The sequence below is a fragment of the Adiantum capillus-veneris genome, chromosome 24 (assembly GCF_014529385.1).
Source record: "Adiantum capillus-veneris isolate H3 chromosome 24, ASM1452938v2, whole genome shotgun sequence".
In the NCBI taxonomy this organism is placed as follows: domain Eukaryota; kingdom Viridiplantae; phylum Streptophyta; class Polypodiopsida; order Polypodiales; family Pteridaceae; genus Adiantum; species Adiantum capillus-veneris.
This window is the reverse complement of record NC_140954.1, coordinates 93,427,116-93,439,404: the sequence shown is the minus strand read 5'-3', so window position 1 is coordinate 93,439,404 and position 12,289 is coordinate 93,427,116. Positions and strand designations below refer to the sequence as shown.

General features: G+C 49.2%; 1 protein-coding gene across 7 annotated transcripts in view; it reads left to right on the top strand.

The window, feature by feature from the left end:
* LOC147426785 (putative trehalose-phosphate phosphatase C) overlaps nucleotides 1–12,289 on the top strand; it is an 85,156-nt gene that overhangs the window by 40,331 nt on the left and 32,536 nt on the right. For all 7 annotated transcript variants that reach the window (XR_015186265.1, XR_015186268.1, XR_015186269.1 and 4 more), the window contains one exon: nucleotides 11,435–11,512. Coding sequence is in view for 1 of the 7 variants with exons in the window: in XM_086498955.1 (XP_086355081.1) it covers nucleotides 11,435–11,512 (78 nt within the window). In the remaining 6 variants the exon portion in view is untranslated. The remainder of the gene's footprint in view (nucleotides 1–11,434; nucleotides 11,513–12,289) is intronic.

The window sequence follows — 12,289 nt, the reverse complement described above, 5'->3', positions numbered from 1 at the left end:
TAAGTGCTAAAACTTTGATTGTAATTGTGAAGGGTTTCCATGGTGTACATCATCCTTTTGGTTCAGGTAGAGAGAATTTCTAACTCAAAAGCACATGAATTTTGATGAGTCTTGGGAGTAGAGGGTTTGGCTATAAGGGCACTATACCATTGCGGAGCATTTCCTTTAAGAAAACTGGTGACTCTAGCAAGCTTGGAGTCTTCTGTGTAAATCCCATCATTGAAGTCCACTTCAAGTTGTTAGAGAAACTGTAAAGCTTTTGTTCTATCCCGAACTCCATGGAATGTGTCGAACTTTATAGTAGAACTACCATCGTTGAACGGTTTGGGCCTTCCAACATAGGTGGAAGATAATAACCCGGATACATGGGATAAGGCCCTGCCATAAAAGGATATGGAAGTGGTGGTGGCAAAGAAGAAATTGTAGATATAAGAGGAAACTTCAAAATAGGATTCTCATTGGCCATGCTGTGGAAAACAGCTCTAACTAAAGAAGATTGTGGAAGGAGCAAGAGAAGTAGAAATTGGAGGAAGAAAATGGGTCAGGTCCGGAACTATGTAATAGGGCGTCTGAGGAGGTAAAAATTGATGGACATTGGTGGAAGAGGTGGGAGAGATGCCACACAAAGGATTGAGGTTGAGAGTCGTATTGCATTTTCGGTGTAGAGTTGGGGTTTATTAATCAATGTTATTCTAGTATGATGATATATCATAAAATCACAATGTGTCTCAAATGTGATGATGTGGCCTACCAACTAAAAAGGACCTGTTTTAAGCACCCGAAATTGGCCAAACTAATGAGAACTTATTCCAAGACCAAAAATTGATGACGTGGCATGTTGTACGGACATCCCAGAATTCGTGCTGATAATCACAAAACTGTACAAAATCCCTAAAATCCAAACATGACTAAAGATCCGAAAGTCTGATTTTGGACACCACCTTTTGTATCTGATGCTTTTAGGACCTAAGACCTTTAAATATGAGTCTTAGGGGCCTCTCTAGAATTCTGGAACGTGCAGATTGCAGAGCAGGCTCTCCCCGACAATTGTACCTTGTGCATATCAATATAAAAGAAATATTGAAAGGGGCACCAAGCTTTGTTGCAGTTTCTGCTCGTGTGTTGCTATTGATTTCTCGCTTGGGTGTCCAAGCATGTTAACATGGTATCAGAGCTCAGACGAGTGTTCTCCCACAGAGGATCCGATTGGTTTTCTGCAGCACACATGGCTTCCAACAATGAAGCGGATAGAGGACAACATCCGAGCTACTACAGTTTTTCAGGAGCATGAAGAGCACTCGAATCCCAACAAGGGAACAAAGAGAACCAACGGAGATTCCAACGAGGGCAACCCTTCTTCTAAAGAATCAGGAGAAGACCATGGCAAGTCTTTAGCAGGGGATCTTGACAGATCTAAGTGCAAACGACAGCTTGAGGTTGACACCTGTGCAAGGCGCGTTGTCAAATTCTCCAAGGGCCCGAACTATATGAAGTATCTGAAGCATCATCCAATTGTTGAGCTTTACAATAGATGGCAGAATGCTGTCCATACTCTGACCAAGTTAGCAATGAAAATCCAGGCAAAGCTGGGTGGAGCGAAGTAGAAGTTGTACTCACGGGAAGAGTTTGGTGAAGCTCTTGAATTTTAAGTCAGCAAGTTGATGAAAGCTAAAAAGCACTCATGGAAGGGCAGCAAGTCTAAGGATCATGCCGGCTATTTGGGGCGGAAATCTACTTGCACGAAGGCAAGCGGATCAAAGAAACGTGCTCGCTTTGACAATGATCCCAATTCTTATTCGTCTTCCGATAGTTTGTCCTCTAGTTCTAGGGAGGATGAAGAGAGACGGAAGAAGCGAAGCAAGAACAAGAAAATCAAATCAAAGAAAAAGTCTAGAAAGCACAAAAATCAATCTAGCAATTTAGAGGAGGAAACCTCTTCCACCTCTAAGAGTTTAGACAGTGATGCCCACACCTTTGGTACATTTTATGGTAAGAAGAATAACCTATTATGAGCCACTCAGTACAACAACTTGGAATAAAAGAAGCAGAAAAGGAGTTCAAGGATGGGGGCCAAGCGGTTAAGTTTGATACTTTGTTGGCGGGCTACAAGGATGCCCATCGAGCTCTTTCTTTCATTCAGCAGTTTGACACCGCTTTCTATTGAGGAAACTTCTAGAAAGCCTCTAACATACATGGTGGTATTTTTTGAAGGGGAATGCTCAAACATGGCGGTTGACTCTTCTTCTTTTTATAGCAAAGCGGGTGAAATTCAAGAAATTGTTTTCTTGACTATGGTTGACACAGTAGTACGAGCGGACGTGATCACAACATCGAACCATTTGAAGATGCGGGAAGATGAGAGTTTGCCTACCTACAGTTTAAATTTTTGAGATACTTTTTGGCCGTTTGTGTCTTTTTGGAACAGAACTTTTTTGGAATTGATGCAATGGTTTACCCCAGGAGGTCCAACGATATTGTTTGAAACAAAAGTCCAAAAGCATTCAGGAGCTCATGGAACATGCTTTGGACCATTTGTTCATGCACTTAGGCTCCTTGACTTATAGGACGGATGAGCGAGTGTGCAAGTCATATGAGAAAGCATCTTCTAAGGAGAAGAAGAAGGGCAAGAAGCAAAAGAAGAAATCAAGATTGATAGTAGAGTTGTGCGCAGACTACTTCAAAGATGGCAAATGCTATGGTTGTGGAGAAGTTGGGTCACATTCTCGGTAAACAAAGAATCACAATAAAAAGCTGATGATAAATTAGAGAGTTTTGAAGTCTCAGAGTGATGTGCCAAAGGATAGGGATCCAAATCAGCAACCAGAAGTGGAAGAGACAAAAGAGATTCTCGTTCCAGATCAGGTCCTAGTGCACAAAGGAAGGAAAGTGAAGTGTAAGCTGATCCACCAATATTTGGTCATTTTCAGGAACGATCAGTCTCTTGATGCAAAGTGGATGGAGGAGCACTTAGCAGATTCTCTTTGGTTACTAGAGTTGTACCTTGTGGCTTTTGCTTTAGCTATGCCTATTCCAAAAGTGCACATCGAATCAGCGGGTTGAATCCGGTGCGATGCGTGCTGCACAAGAGGGGAGCCACTCCACTCCTTTGTCACAAACTACCTAGATGGAATGAAGTCATTAATTTCTCTTTGAGATTTTAGGGGTACTCACAAGCTAGCAGTATTTTGCAGGAAGGACTTTATTTTTTTTTCTCGAGAAAAAGATCTTTCTATTAGTTAATGAAACTACATATTGGGGCTACAACCACCTCTATTAGAGAGGGCTACAACAATCATTAGGGGAGACTCTCCCAATGAAAAAACAGCATATGTACAATGAGGCTAAATCAAGAGATGGGAGGAGGGAAAAGCCACACAGGTAGACGGTAGTGCCATCTGAGCACACCCTGGACCATGGTGAAGAAAGGCCCAGGGCGCCAGAGTCGAAGGAAAGCCTCTCTACGCTCTTGCATGCGGTCGGAGCTGCTCTTGAGTCTCTCGAACTGTCCTCTGAGATTATGGATCAGCTCTAGCCAGAAATCTTAAACTGTCTCTACTGGTGGTACAAGGCAAGCCTCAGAGATGCGGAAGCAGCGGGCCCGCCAGATGAACCAGAGTGTCAGGCCGCATATGAGCTCCCGAGTCCCAACACTCCTCTCTCTCACTGCACCACTCCTGTGGAGTAAGCTCTGTAGCAGGCTAGAGTGTAGGTCGACCCCCTTGCATCACTATCATCCTGCTGGTGGAGGATAGCTCAAATTGTAGTGCTGGGTCCGTGAGAGTGGACCAAGCAACTGCCCTCTAAGTGTACTACCGTGCTGTGGAAAGAGCTGGCATCAGCCGAAGAACACGAAGCCAAACCTGTTGTGCCAAAGGAGAGTCCCAAAGACAATGACGCTGACTCTCTACAGAATGGTCACAAGCTACGCATGCTGCCGAGAGACCACTATGTACAAGCTAGCTTCCCACTGCTCTAGCTTTATGTGCAATTAGCCACTGGAACAAAGTGACTTGCTGCGGCTGTCTGGCGTCCCACAACCTCGCCCAAAAAGCTGACAAGAACTCAGCTGTGAGACCCTCCTCTTGCCAATGGGACGAGCCTCTCTTCGTGCTGGCAGTATGTGACGTCCCAATCGAATAGTGTACTGAAAGAAAGGGACAACTGGATGGGCGGATGAGGAGAAAGGGTCTCACTGCACTCGTGCCAGTGGATAGCTCTCCCAAGCCCACAGCCTCCAGTGGCCAGTCTCAAGAGCTGCTGGGTGAGGATCTACGACACAAGTCCTCCCATAGATGCCCACAACTCGGATCCTCTGAAAACAACACTCTGCCACCTGTGGGGCCTCTACTGAAACTCGGTGTAGACGACCATCACCTTGTAGCTCGAAAAACAGAGAGGGTACAATCTCTAAGCAAGCCCGAACTGCGATGAGGACCTCCAATCGCGTGAATGCCCCCATCCATCTGGGCGCTGTTGACTCGAGAGGTGTGAACCACTCAGCTGGTATTGCCTCTTTGATGTCCTGACACATGGTCTGCACCCCTCTCATGCCCTGTAGCTGGATGCTTTGAAGCTCCTCTGACAAGCGTGAGAACTGTAGCCAGTCACCTAAAGTGCGTGTTGGATCCTCTGCCATGGGACCCCAAGAAACATGAGGCCTACTACCATGGGGTTGCAACAAGGGGCTGTCTCAGGCACTCCTCCGTGCAAGTAGGCTAATGTTGCTCCAGGCCTCTCCGCAGCCGCTCCTCCCACTCACAGCAAATGGTCCTCCAGTCTCCTACTCAGGCCAACTCTGCGCATCTCTGTGAAAATCCATCTGGTCGAAGGTCTTCGGGGGCCTCTAGCGTGAGGCACTCTAGCACTAAGCAGCTGAAGCAAAAACTCCTTCCAGGGCTCCTCCCCTGGAAGAAATCCTATGACAAAAAACTTCCCAAGAAGGGCTCTGCTCTGCTGTGCTGGGTCTATGATCCCCAACCCCCCCTGAGAACAAGGTAGAGGGATGACCTGCCATGCCACTTTGGCCCGGGCTATCTGAGTGTCGCGCCCTGACCAAAGGAAATTCCTGATCAGCCTCTCTACCTGGCTGATGCAGGAACTCGAAAAGATTCAAGAAGAAGTGATGTACCACATAGTAGCCAACAACAAGTGGTTGGCCACTACAACTCTGCCTGCCACAGATAGTCGTGCGGAGCTTTAATGTAACAACTTCCTCCTGATGTGGACAGGAGGAGGGGGGCAATCTGCTGCTCAGGAGACAAGTCCATGCCAACTTGACAGCCCAAGTATCCTACTGCAATCCCTTGGGGAATTTATATGAAACCCTCACTTGGCAGCGAATCAGGCGTAGGAGCACTACCAACCGAGAAAGCCACTGTCTTTCTCTAGCTGATCAGTGCGCTTGATGCACAACAAAAGGTCTCAAGAGCCTGCTCACACTTGTGAAGGTTGGCCTCGTGGCCCTCCAAGTACAAAGCTGAGTCGTCTGCAAACTCAGCATCCAGTACCTCGTCTCCCCAAATAGGAGCGCTAAGCCACGTAGACCAACCTGCTGTGAAACCAAAAATCGCCTCAGCATAGAATAGAAAGAGGAAGGGGGCAAGAGGGCAGCCCTATCTGACCGAACGTATGAGCATGAAATGATCACCTCTACCACCTAACAAAAGTACCTAACTGTGTGGGCGTCTGTAAATAGCTGACACACCTTTGATCCAGGCATCTGAGAAGCCCATCTTGCGTAGATTGCCCTCCAAAAAGTCCCAGCCAACTCTATCGTAGGCCCTCTCAAAATAGAGAAGAAGTATCACTAGATCCTCACCACGGAGGCGCGCGAGGGCAGATGCCTCCCAAAAAGTAAAGATGATGTCCAGGATACTACGCTCCTTGACAAAACCTGTCTGTGTCCCATGTATAATGCTCTCTAGAAGGTGGCTGAATCCTCAGACTCAGAGCCTTGGAAAGAATTTTGTAGGCTAAGTTGAGGATGTTTATGGGCCGCCATTGTCGAATCTCATCCAAGGAGCCACCCTCCCTGGGAAGAGGTAAATCAGGCACTCACTCATGTTGTTAGGCATCTCTCTTGTGTGTAGGATGTACTGAAAAGCGCTGCAGAGATCTGAGCCAAGCAAGTCCCAGTACTCCAAGAAAAAGCTGGGAGTCAAATCATCCTCACTTGGACAGCTACCACGGGGAAGTGCTCTGAGGGCCGCGTGGAGCTCCTCTAGCTAGAGAGGCAACTCAAGCCTCTGGCACATCTCCTCAATCACAAGACAAGGCATCTGTTTACAAACCTGCTCTCTGCATGCATCCTGACGCTCTGATTGAGGCTCTACTGGCAGCAGGTCACGGTAAAAGTCAGTAGCAACTGCACGCATGTCTCTGGCTCTGAAGCAACTGACCCGTCAGGCCTCCTCAATTGGCTGACCCTGGCATGCGCATGTCGGGGTCCCACTCTCTCAAAGAAAGCCCTCGTCACTTTGTCACCCACCTTGGTCCACTTAGATGCCTGTCGATGGAAAGCAAACTCATGGCGCCTCTCCTCTGTGTTGGCGAGCTCCTGGTGAGCCTGTTGCAACTACTCCTCCAACCAAGGACTGTTTGGATGCTGCTCCTGCATCCTCTGCAAGGAAGCAACGCCTCATCGGAGACGCTGCTCCTCCTCTCTCGCTGGAGCCAGGCGGGCCATAGGCTCCTGGAGAAATAGCCGACTAAGCTGAGCAAGTCTAGAGGCCACTCTGTCTGCAGGAGAGTCCTGCATGTCAAAGCCCTTTGTCCAAAAGGCACCACTCGCTCTTTGAGCGCAGAGTCCAGTAAGACCCTCTCAGGGATGCGTAGCATCGTGCTCCCCCTCCTTTGTCTACCTGTCACTGTGAGGATCACCGGTGCATGGTCCGAAAAAGAAGTCCCAACCAGAATGCAAATTGTCCCACCCAAGTCACAGAAGCGGTCACTAGTGTAGAAGCGATCTATCTGAGATAGATTCACTCCTCCCACTCTGCGGTCCAAACGAAAGAAGGCCAGGCTGTCTGGGGGGCCAGCCTCACAAAGCTAGAATGCTGCCACACATTTGAAACCCGCAGTCATACATAACCTCTCCAAAGCTGCCAACTCAACTCCATGCACAAAAGTATGGCTACCTCCAATCCTGTGATAGCGGTCCTCCAACATATTAAAGTCACCCCTAATGCACCATTGCGCTGCCTGCAGCAAAGACTCTACGATGTGAGACCAAAACTTTGCTCGTGCACTTGCCACATTGGGCGCATAGATGTTCAGGAAGCCCAAGAGGCACCCCTGAACTTGTATAGTGATCCACTGAGCCCTGCCAGGCACAAAAATCCCTTTGTCCACAATGGCTTGTTGCGAAGAGTCCGCAATAGTCATACATGCCCCTCCCTGGATGCCACTAGGTCCAAATGCAGCTGACCAAAATGTCTCATCCGTGCAAGCAAAAGCTGACCAGAACGTCTAATGCGTCTGCCACACAGATGATGCTCCTGTGGCATAAGAAGGTCAATCTCTCCTCCCACAAGGCATCGCTGAAGTTCTAACGCAGTCGGCGCAGAAACTGGGGCCCACCTAATCCTTGCACGTTCCATGAGACGATCCTCATGGGGAGCGAGAGAGAACTGATGCTGCAGCAACAGCTAACCGTGCTATCTTCGAGGCAGGCTTGGATGGGGAGTAATCCGCATCCTAGCGTCCCCAAGATAGGCATGATTGCAAAGAGTGTCTAGCCCAAGCCCAAGAAGAACGAGCCGTGCGCAAAGCAACCTCCTCTGTCCAGGAGTCCTCATGTATGTGTACATAACATGGCGGGCTCTGTGTGTCAGCAAAGAAGTGAACCACAATGTGTCTACATCCTATTGAGTCTGGAGGTGTCATTGAAAACTTGGCCAACGGCCACAAAGTCTGAACCAAGTCTGTAACCCCTAGGTCTCCCATGTGATGAGAGAACTTGAGGGTCTGTGCCTGCAACCACTCCAACACTCTAGAGTCCACTCAGACTGGTCCTTGTCGCGTAGGGGGAAGGAGAAGCCAACTGCTGAGTCCAAGGCCTCTATCCCTCTAGCTGCAAGGAACAGTACATGAACTCTGAAGTAAGCTGCCTCAAGGTATGGTGAGGGGCCGCGGAGAAACCATATAAAGGCGTAGGCAAAGAAATTCCAACGACGACGAATGTCGAAGCTCGTCAGACCACGAGGAATTGTTGCAAAGGGGGACATCTGCACCAGAAAGGGGGCTCGCAAGAAAGCGTGTCCCTCTCTCGCTAAGCGACTCGTGGAAAAATTGCTGCCAAAAGATCTCCTAGCAGCCGAGGATGGTCCTGTCCCCTAGGACGACTGCGGGGAAGGAGCGGGAGGAGATGTGGAAGCAGGGGGGCTCGTGGGAGGAGGAGGAGAGGGGGGGCGGGGGGGAGCGGCGGAGGGAGGGTGAGGTGGAGAGGCAGAAGGAGGAGGTGGAGGGGGAGGGGAACTCGGGGGGAGGAGGGGCTGTCGTAGGTGAGGCTGAGGTGGAGGGTGGAGCAGGGACCTTGTCCTGCTAAGGAGGGTCGAATCGGTTCCCTGTGGGAACCCACTGCTACTGGACTGGAGCTTGGGGACCACTCCGAGTGCCAAGCTGGCGTGGTGGCCCCTGTCGACTCGACCACGAACCTGCTGTCTGCTCTTTTCCGCTTCAACCCCAGGCTCGGAGGGTGGCTCTAAGAACCAACCGTTTAAGAAGTGGACTTGGACGACAAGAACTGAGAATTGGATGAATAAGTATATCCCAACGGCTGACTTTAGCTCAGTCCGCTACCACGCATGGGACAAGTGGGACGAGAGGCATTCGTGCCTGGCGTTGGAGCCCTATAAGGAGGCCGACTATGAACAAACACGTGGATACCTGCTGCTGCAGCTCAATAGGAACACTATAGTGAATAGAAAGGAGGAGATAGTTACATGCGCGGACACAGCATTTGCACACTGTGCTCCCAGTTAGAGGGTCGTTCGCTTTCGCATTTGCTGATGAGGTGTCCGGCGGTAGATGAATCCAGGGGGAGATGGCTAAACTGATTCAACTCCACCTTCAACACACTCGACCCTTCGTTGGACCCTGAAGAAAGGACCGTTATCCTCCTTGGTGGAGAGGCTCGCGGTAAGCGGCTGCCCTTCTAGGTACGCCGTGATCCACACTCGAGGGACGAAACCGTAGGGCACGTGCTTGTGGCGAAGTTCCTCGGTGAAGTTGTACCCCGGTATTTGGGTGCTCTGCATAGGCGGATGGGGAGATAATGCTCCCCTTCCTATGGTGTTATTTGAATCCGATCCCTTCCGGGGGAAATGACGTAATTCTCCCCAAGCGAAGCGAGATGAGCTACAAGAGCACCCAAGTGCCATTCCCCCCCCGGGGGGGTCAACTTCACCTAAAAGGGGTTGGGAGATGCAAAAGCGAGACATTACCAGCCACAGCGGACGCCCCCTGTGAGCCGACGCCCTTCCAAGCGGGTATGGCATTTCCTAGGGGAAAACCATCGGGTTTCAAAGGGAGTTTAGTGAGGTGAGCGATAAGTTACCTAGAGGAGGCAACTTCAAAGGGAAGACCGAAGCAAGTCCCACAGTACCTGGGCCTCTGAACCGAGGTACTTGGTCGCTGTCACGCCCAAATCCAAGTGGCGAGTGGGTCTCTCAAGGGATTAGTCATGGCGCTAAGAGTGTAGATAATTTTGAACTCTCGTAGTCCAGAGGAAACTAGTGACAAAAGCGTCTGCCTTCGGTTTCTGGGTGCATGGTCCTGGTCGTTCTTCTTGTATACTTTTTTGGTGTATGAGGGGAGCGGCCGGGCGTGCCCTACCCCGATTCCGAAAACAAAACAAAACAAAAAAGCTCTGCGTGCATACCCTGTGACTTTGTCTGCTGCTGCTGGCAAGCCCTTGAAGGATGGGTTGAGCTTGTGGTGTAGGTCGGGGTCTCCTCCGTAGACAGGCCTTCGTAAGATGGCCCATCTGACGATAAATAAAACACTGATTCGGGAGGCCCGAATACTCCACGCTTTGACGGAACCAACCTCCACTCACCCGAGGTAGTAGGATGATCTTCGGGAGAGTGTGGGTGTCCTGAACCAGAACACGTACTGTGGGGATGCCGGCCGCCTTGGCAGCTACAGAGGCTGTCGTGCGAAGTGTCTCCAAGACAGTCCCAATCGTTGAGCCTATCTTGTAAAGGAGTGGAAGGTACTCCCTCCTCAGGCCGGGGAAGCAGACTGAGATAGGCAAGTGTGTCTCCGCGACAAGAACGCCGGTACTTGGGTTGAAACCGTGGCGCCACTGTCGAAAGTGTGCTCGGACTGCTTGGATGGCCAAGGGGCTCATCGTAATGACCTTGGACACCATCTCGGGAGTCTCAAACTCTATCTGGTAGTAGCCACGTCTGAGAAGCTAAACATCGAGAATCTTGCCCACCTTTGCGAGAAGGCGGACCTGAAGGAGATTGCGCACTTCCCCTCCGCTGGGTCTGGTGCCGAGAATCTTGCAAATAACAGAGGTTGCCTGAACACGCACCACCTCTGCCTCTAAGCTCGCTTGATCTATAGGTGAGAGAGCAAGTCGGATGGTGGGTTCTGCGGGGTCGGGCGAGGGGGCTGCAGAGGAGTCCCTCTGTGGCGGAGGAGAATCCTCCATATGTGTCTGCTGCTGCAAGGGCGAATGAAGGGGAGTCTAAGGCGTCGAAACGAGCGAAGTGTGACGGTGCCGCTGTGAACCAGCTCTGACAGAGACAAAGACTCGAGGCGGGGGGGATGGCCCAAGCAGGAGGAGTGGGGGGGAGGGAGCGTGATGTCGGGCAGGGGCAACGCGGGCGCGAGGGAGGGGGCAGCGTGGCGGGTAGGGGCAGCAGGACGGGGAGGAGGAGGCAGCGTGGTGAGGTGAGGAGGAGGGCAGCGGGCAAAGGAGGGGGGGGGGGGGGGGGGGGGGGGGGGGCTGGGCTGGCGATGGCGAGGCAGTTAGGCGAAGCGCACGAGGGAGCAGCAGCAGCGAGCAGGACGACTTTATGAAAAGATGTACATTGAAATGGGAATTCCTTAAAAAGGACTTATTACAAAAGATGAAATGACTGCAGCATTTTTTGCCCCATCTTTTGTTTGTTTTTTCATACAAGTATCATAGTAGTAGAAGAATCTTTAGGAGCTTATAAAAGAAAAAGCATTTCAGCTAGTTTCTTTTAAATTTCTATCTGTGGTCAGAATATGAATTTATTGTAAGGTCTAGTGTAATTGTGACATCTAAATAGAGCATTCTTCATGGGCTCCTGATGTCAATAAGTGTTATGTAGGCAAAGTAAGATATTTTTGCTTTCTTAAGCTTGTGTAGGGAAATTGCTAAGTTTTTGGGCTGTAATATTGTATCTTTACTTCTTTTTGTGGGGAACTGAGTTCTAATCCTTTGTTCAATCATCAGGATTGGCTTTCACTTGCCAAAGAGGTACATGCAATCTTAAAAGAATACCCAGAGCTAACCTTAACTCAAGGACGAAAGGTTAGTATTTTACAGTTCACCAAAGAAGGGAACATTCTTTGTTGTGCAGATAGTCAATGTAGTTTAAGTGTACTACTTATTATGACCATTAATTACCTTGTTTAGAGCAGCTGGTTGTCATATAGGTCAAGCATAATTTGTACTGCATAGCTGAAATGGGAATTGTGGTTAGTTTTGTTAAGCTTCTTAGATCTTTGTGGTGAGGTACCATGGAGCAGGGTTTTTTTCATGAATCCTGTTTTGTCAGTCTTTATCAGATGTGAGTATAAGATTAGTAGCTCGGTTATGATTTGACTGCTTCAGAGTGTAAGCCAGCTACCAGTTACATGGGAGTCAACAAGATTGTGAGGAACTATCATCAGCTCATTTTGTCAATTTTGTAATTAGCAAGTTTCAAGTCTTGTTGAAGCCAGTTAGGAAACAAAGAGTGTGAAGGTAAATGGTGCCGGTTGAAAGTATTTGGTTAAAGTTCAGAATTGCAGCAGAAATGACCATAAAGGACAACGTGAAACTTTTGAAGCAATTTTAAGAGTTCATCTTGAGTTGACTATCAAAAGAAATTCAGGAACCTAGGAAAGATCTGAACTGAGGTCTGTACATGACTCTCACCATGTCTCTGTCAAAGGTTACATTGTGGAAGCGCAAAGCCAAGAGAATGCGAGAGAGAGAGAGAGAGAGAGAGAGAGAGAGAGAGAGAGAGAGATGAGATGAAATGTTATATTAACGTCTTCAAAAGGCCAAAATGACCTATGAGACCAATCTGTTACAAAGTATGAA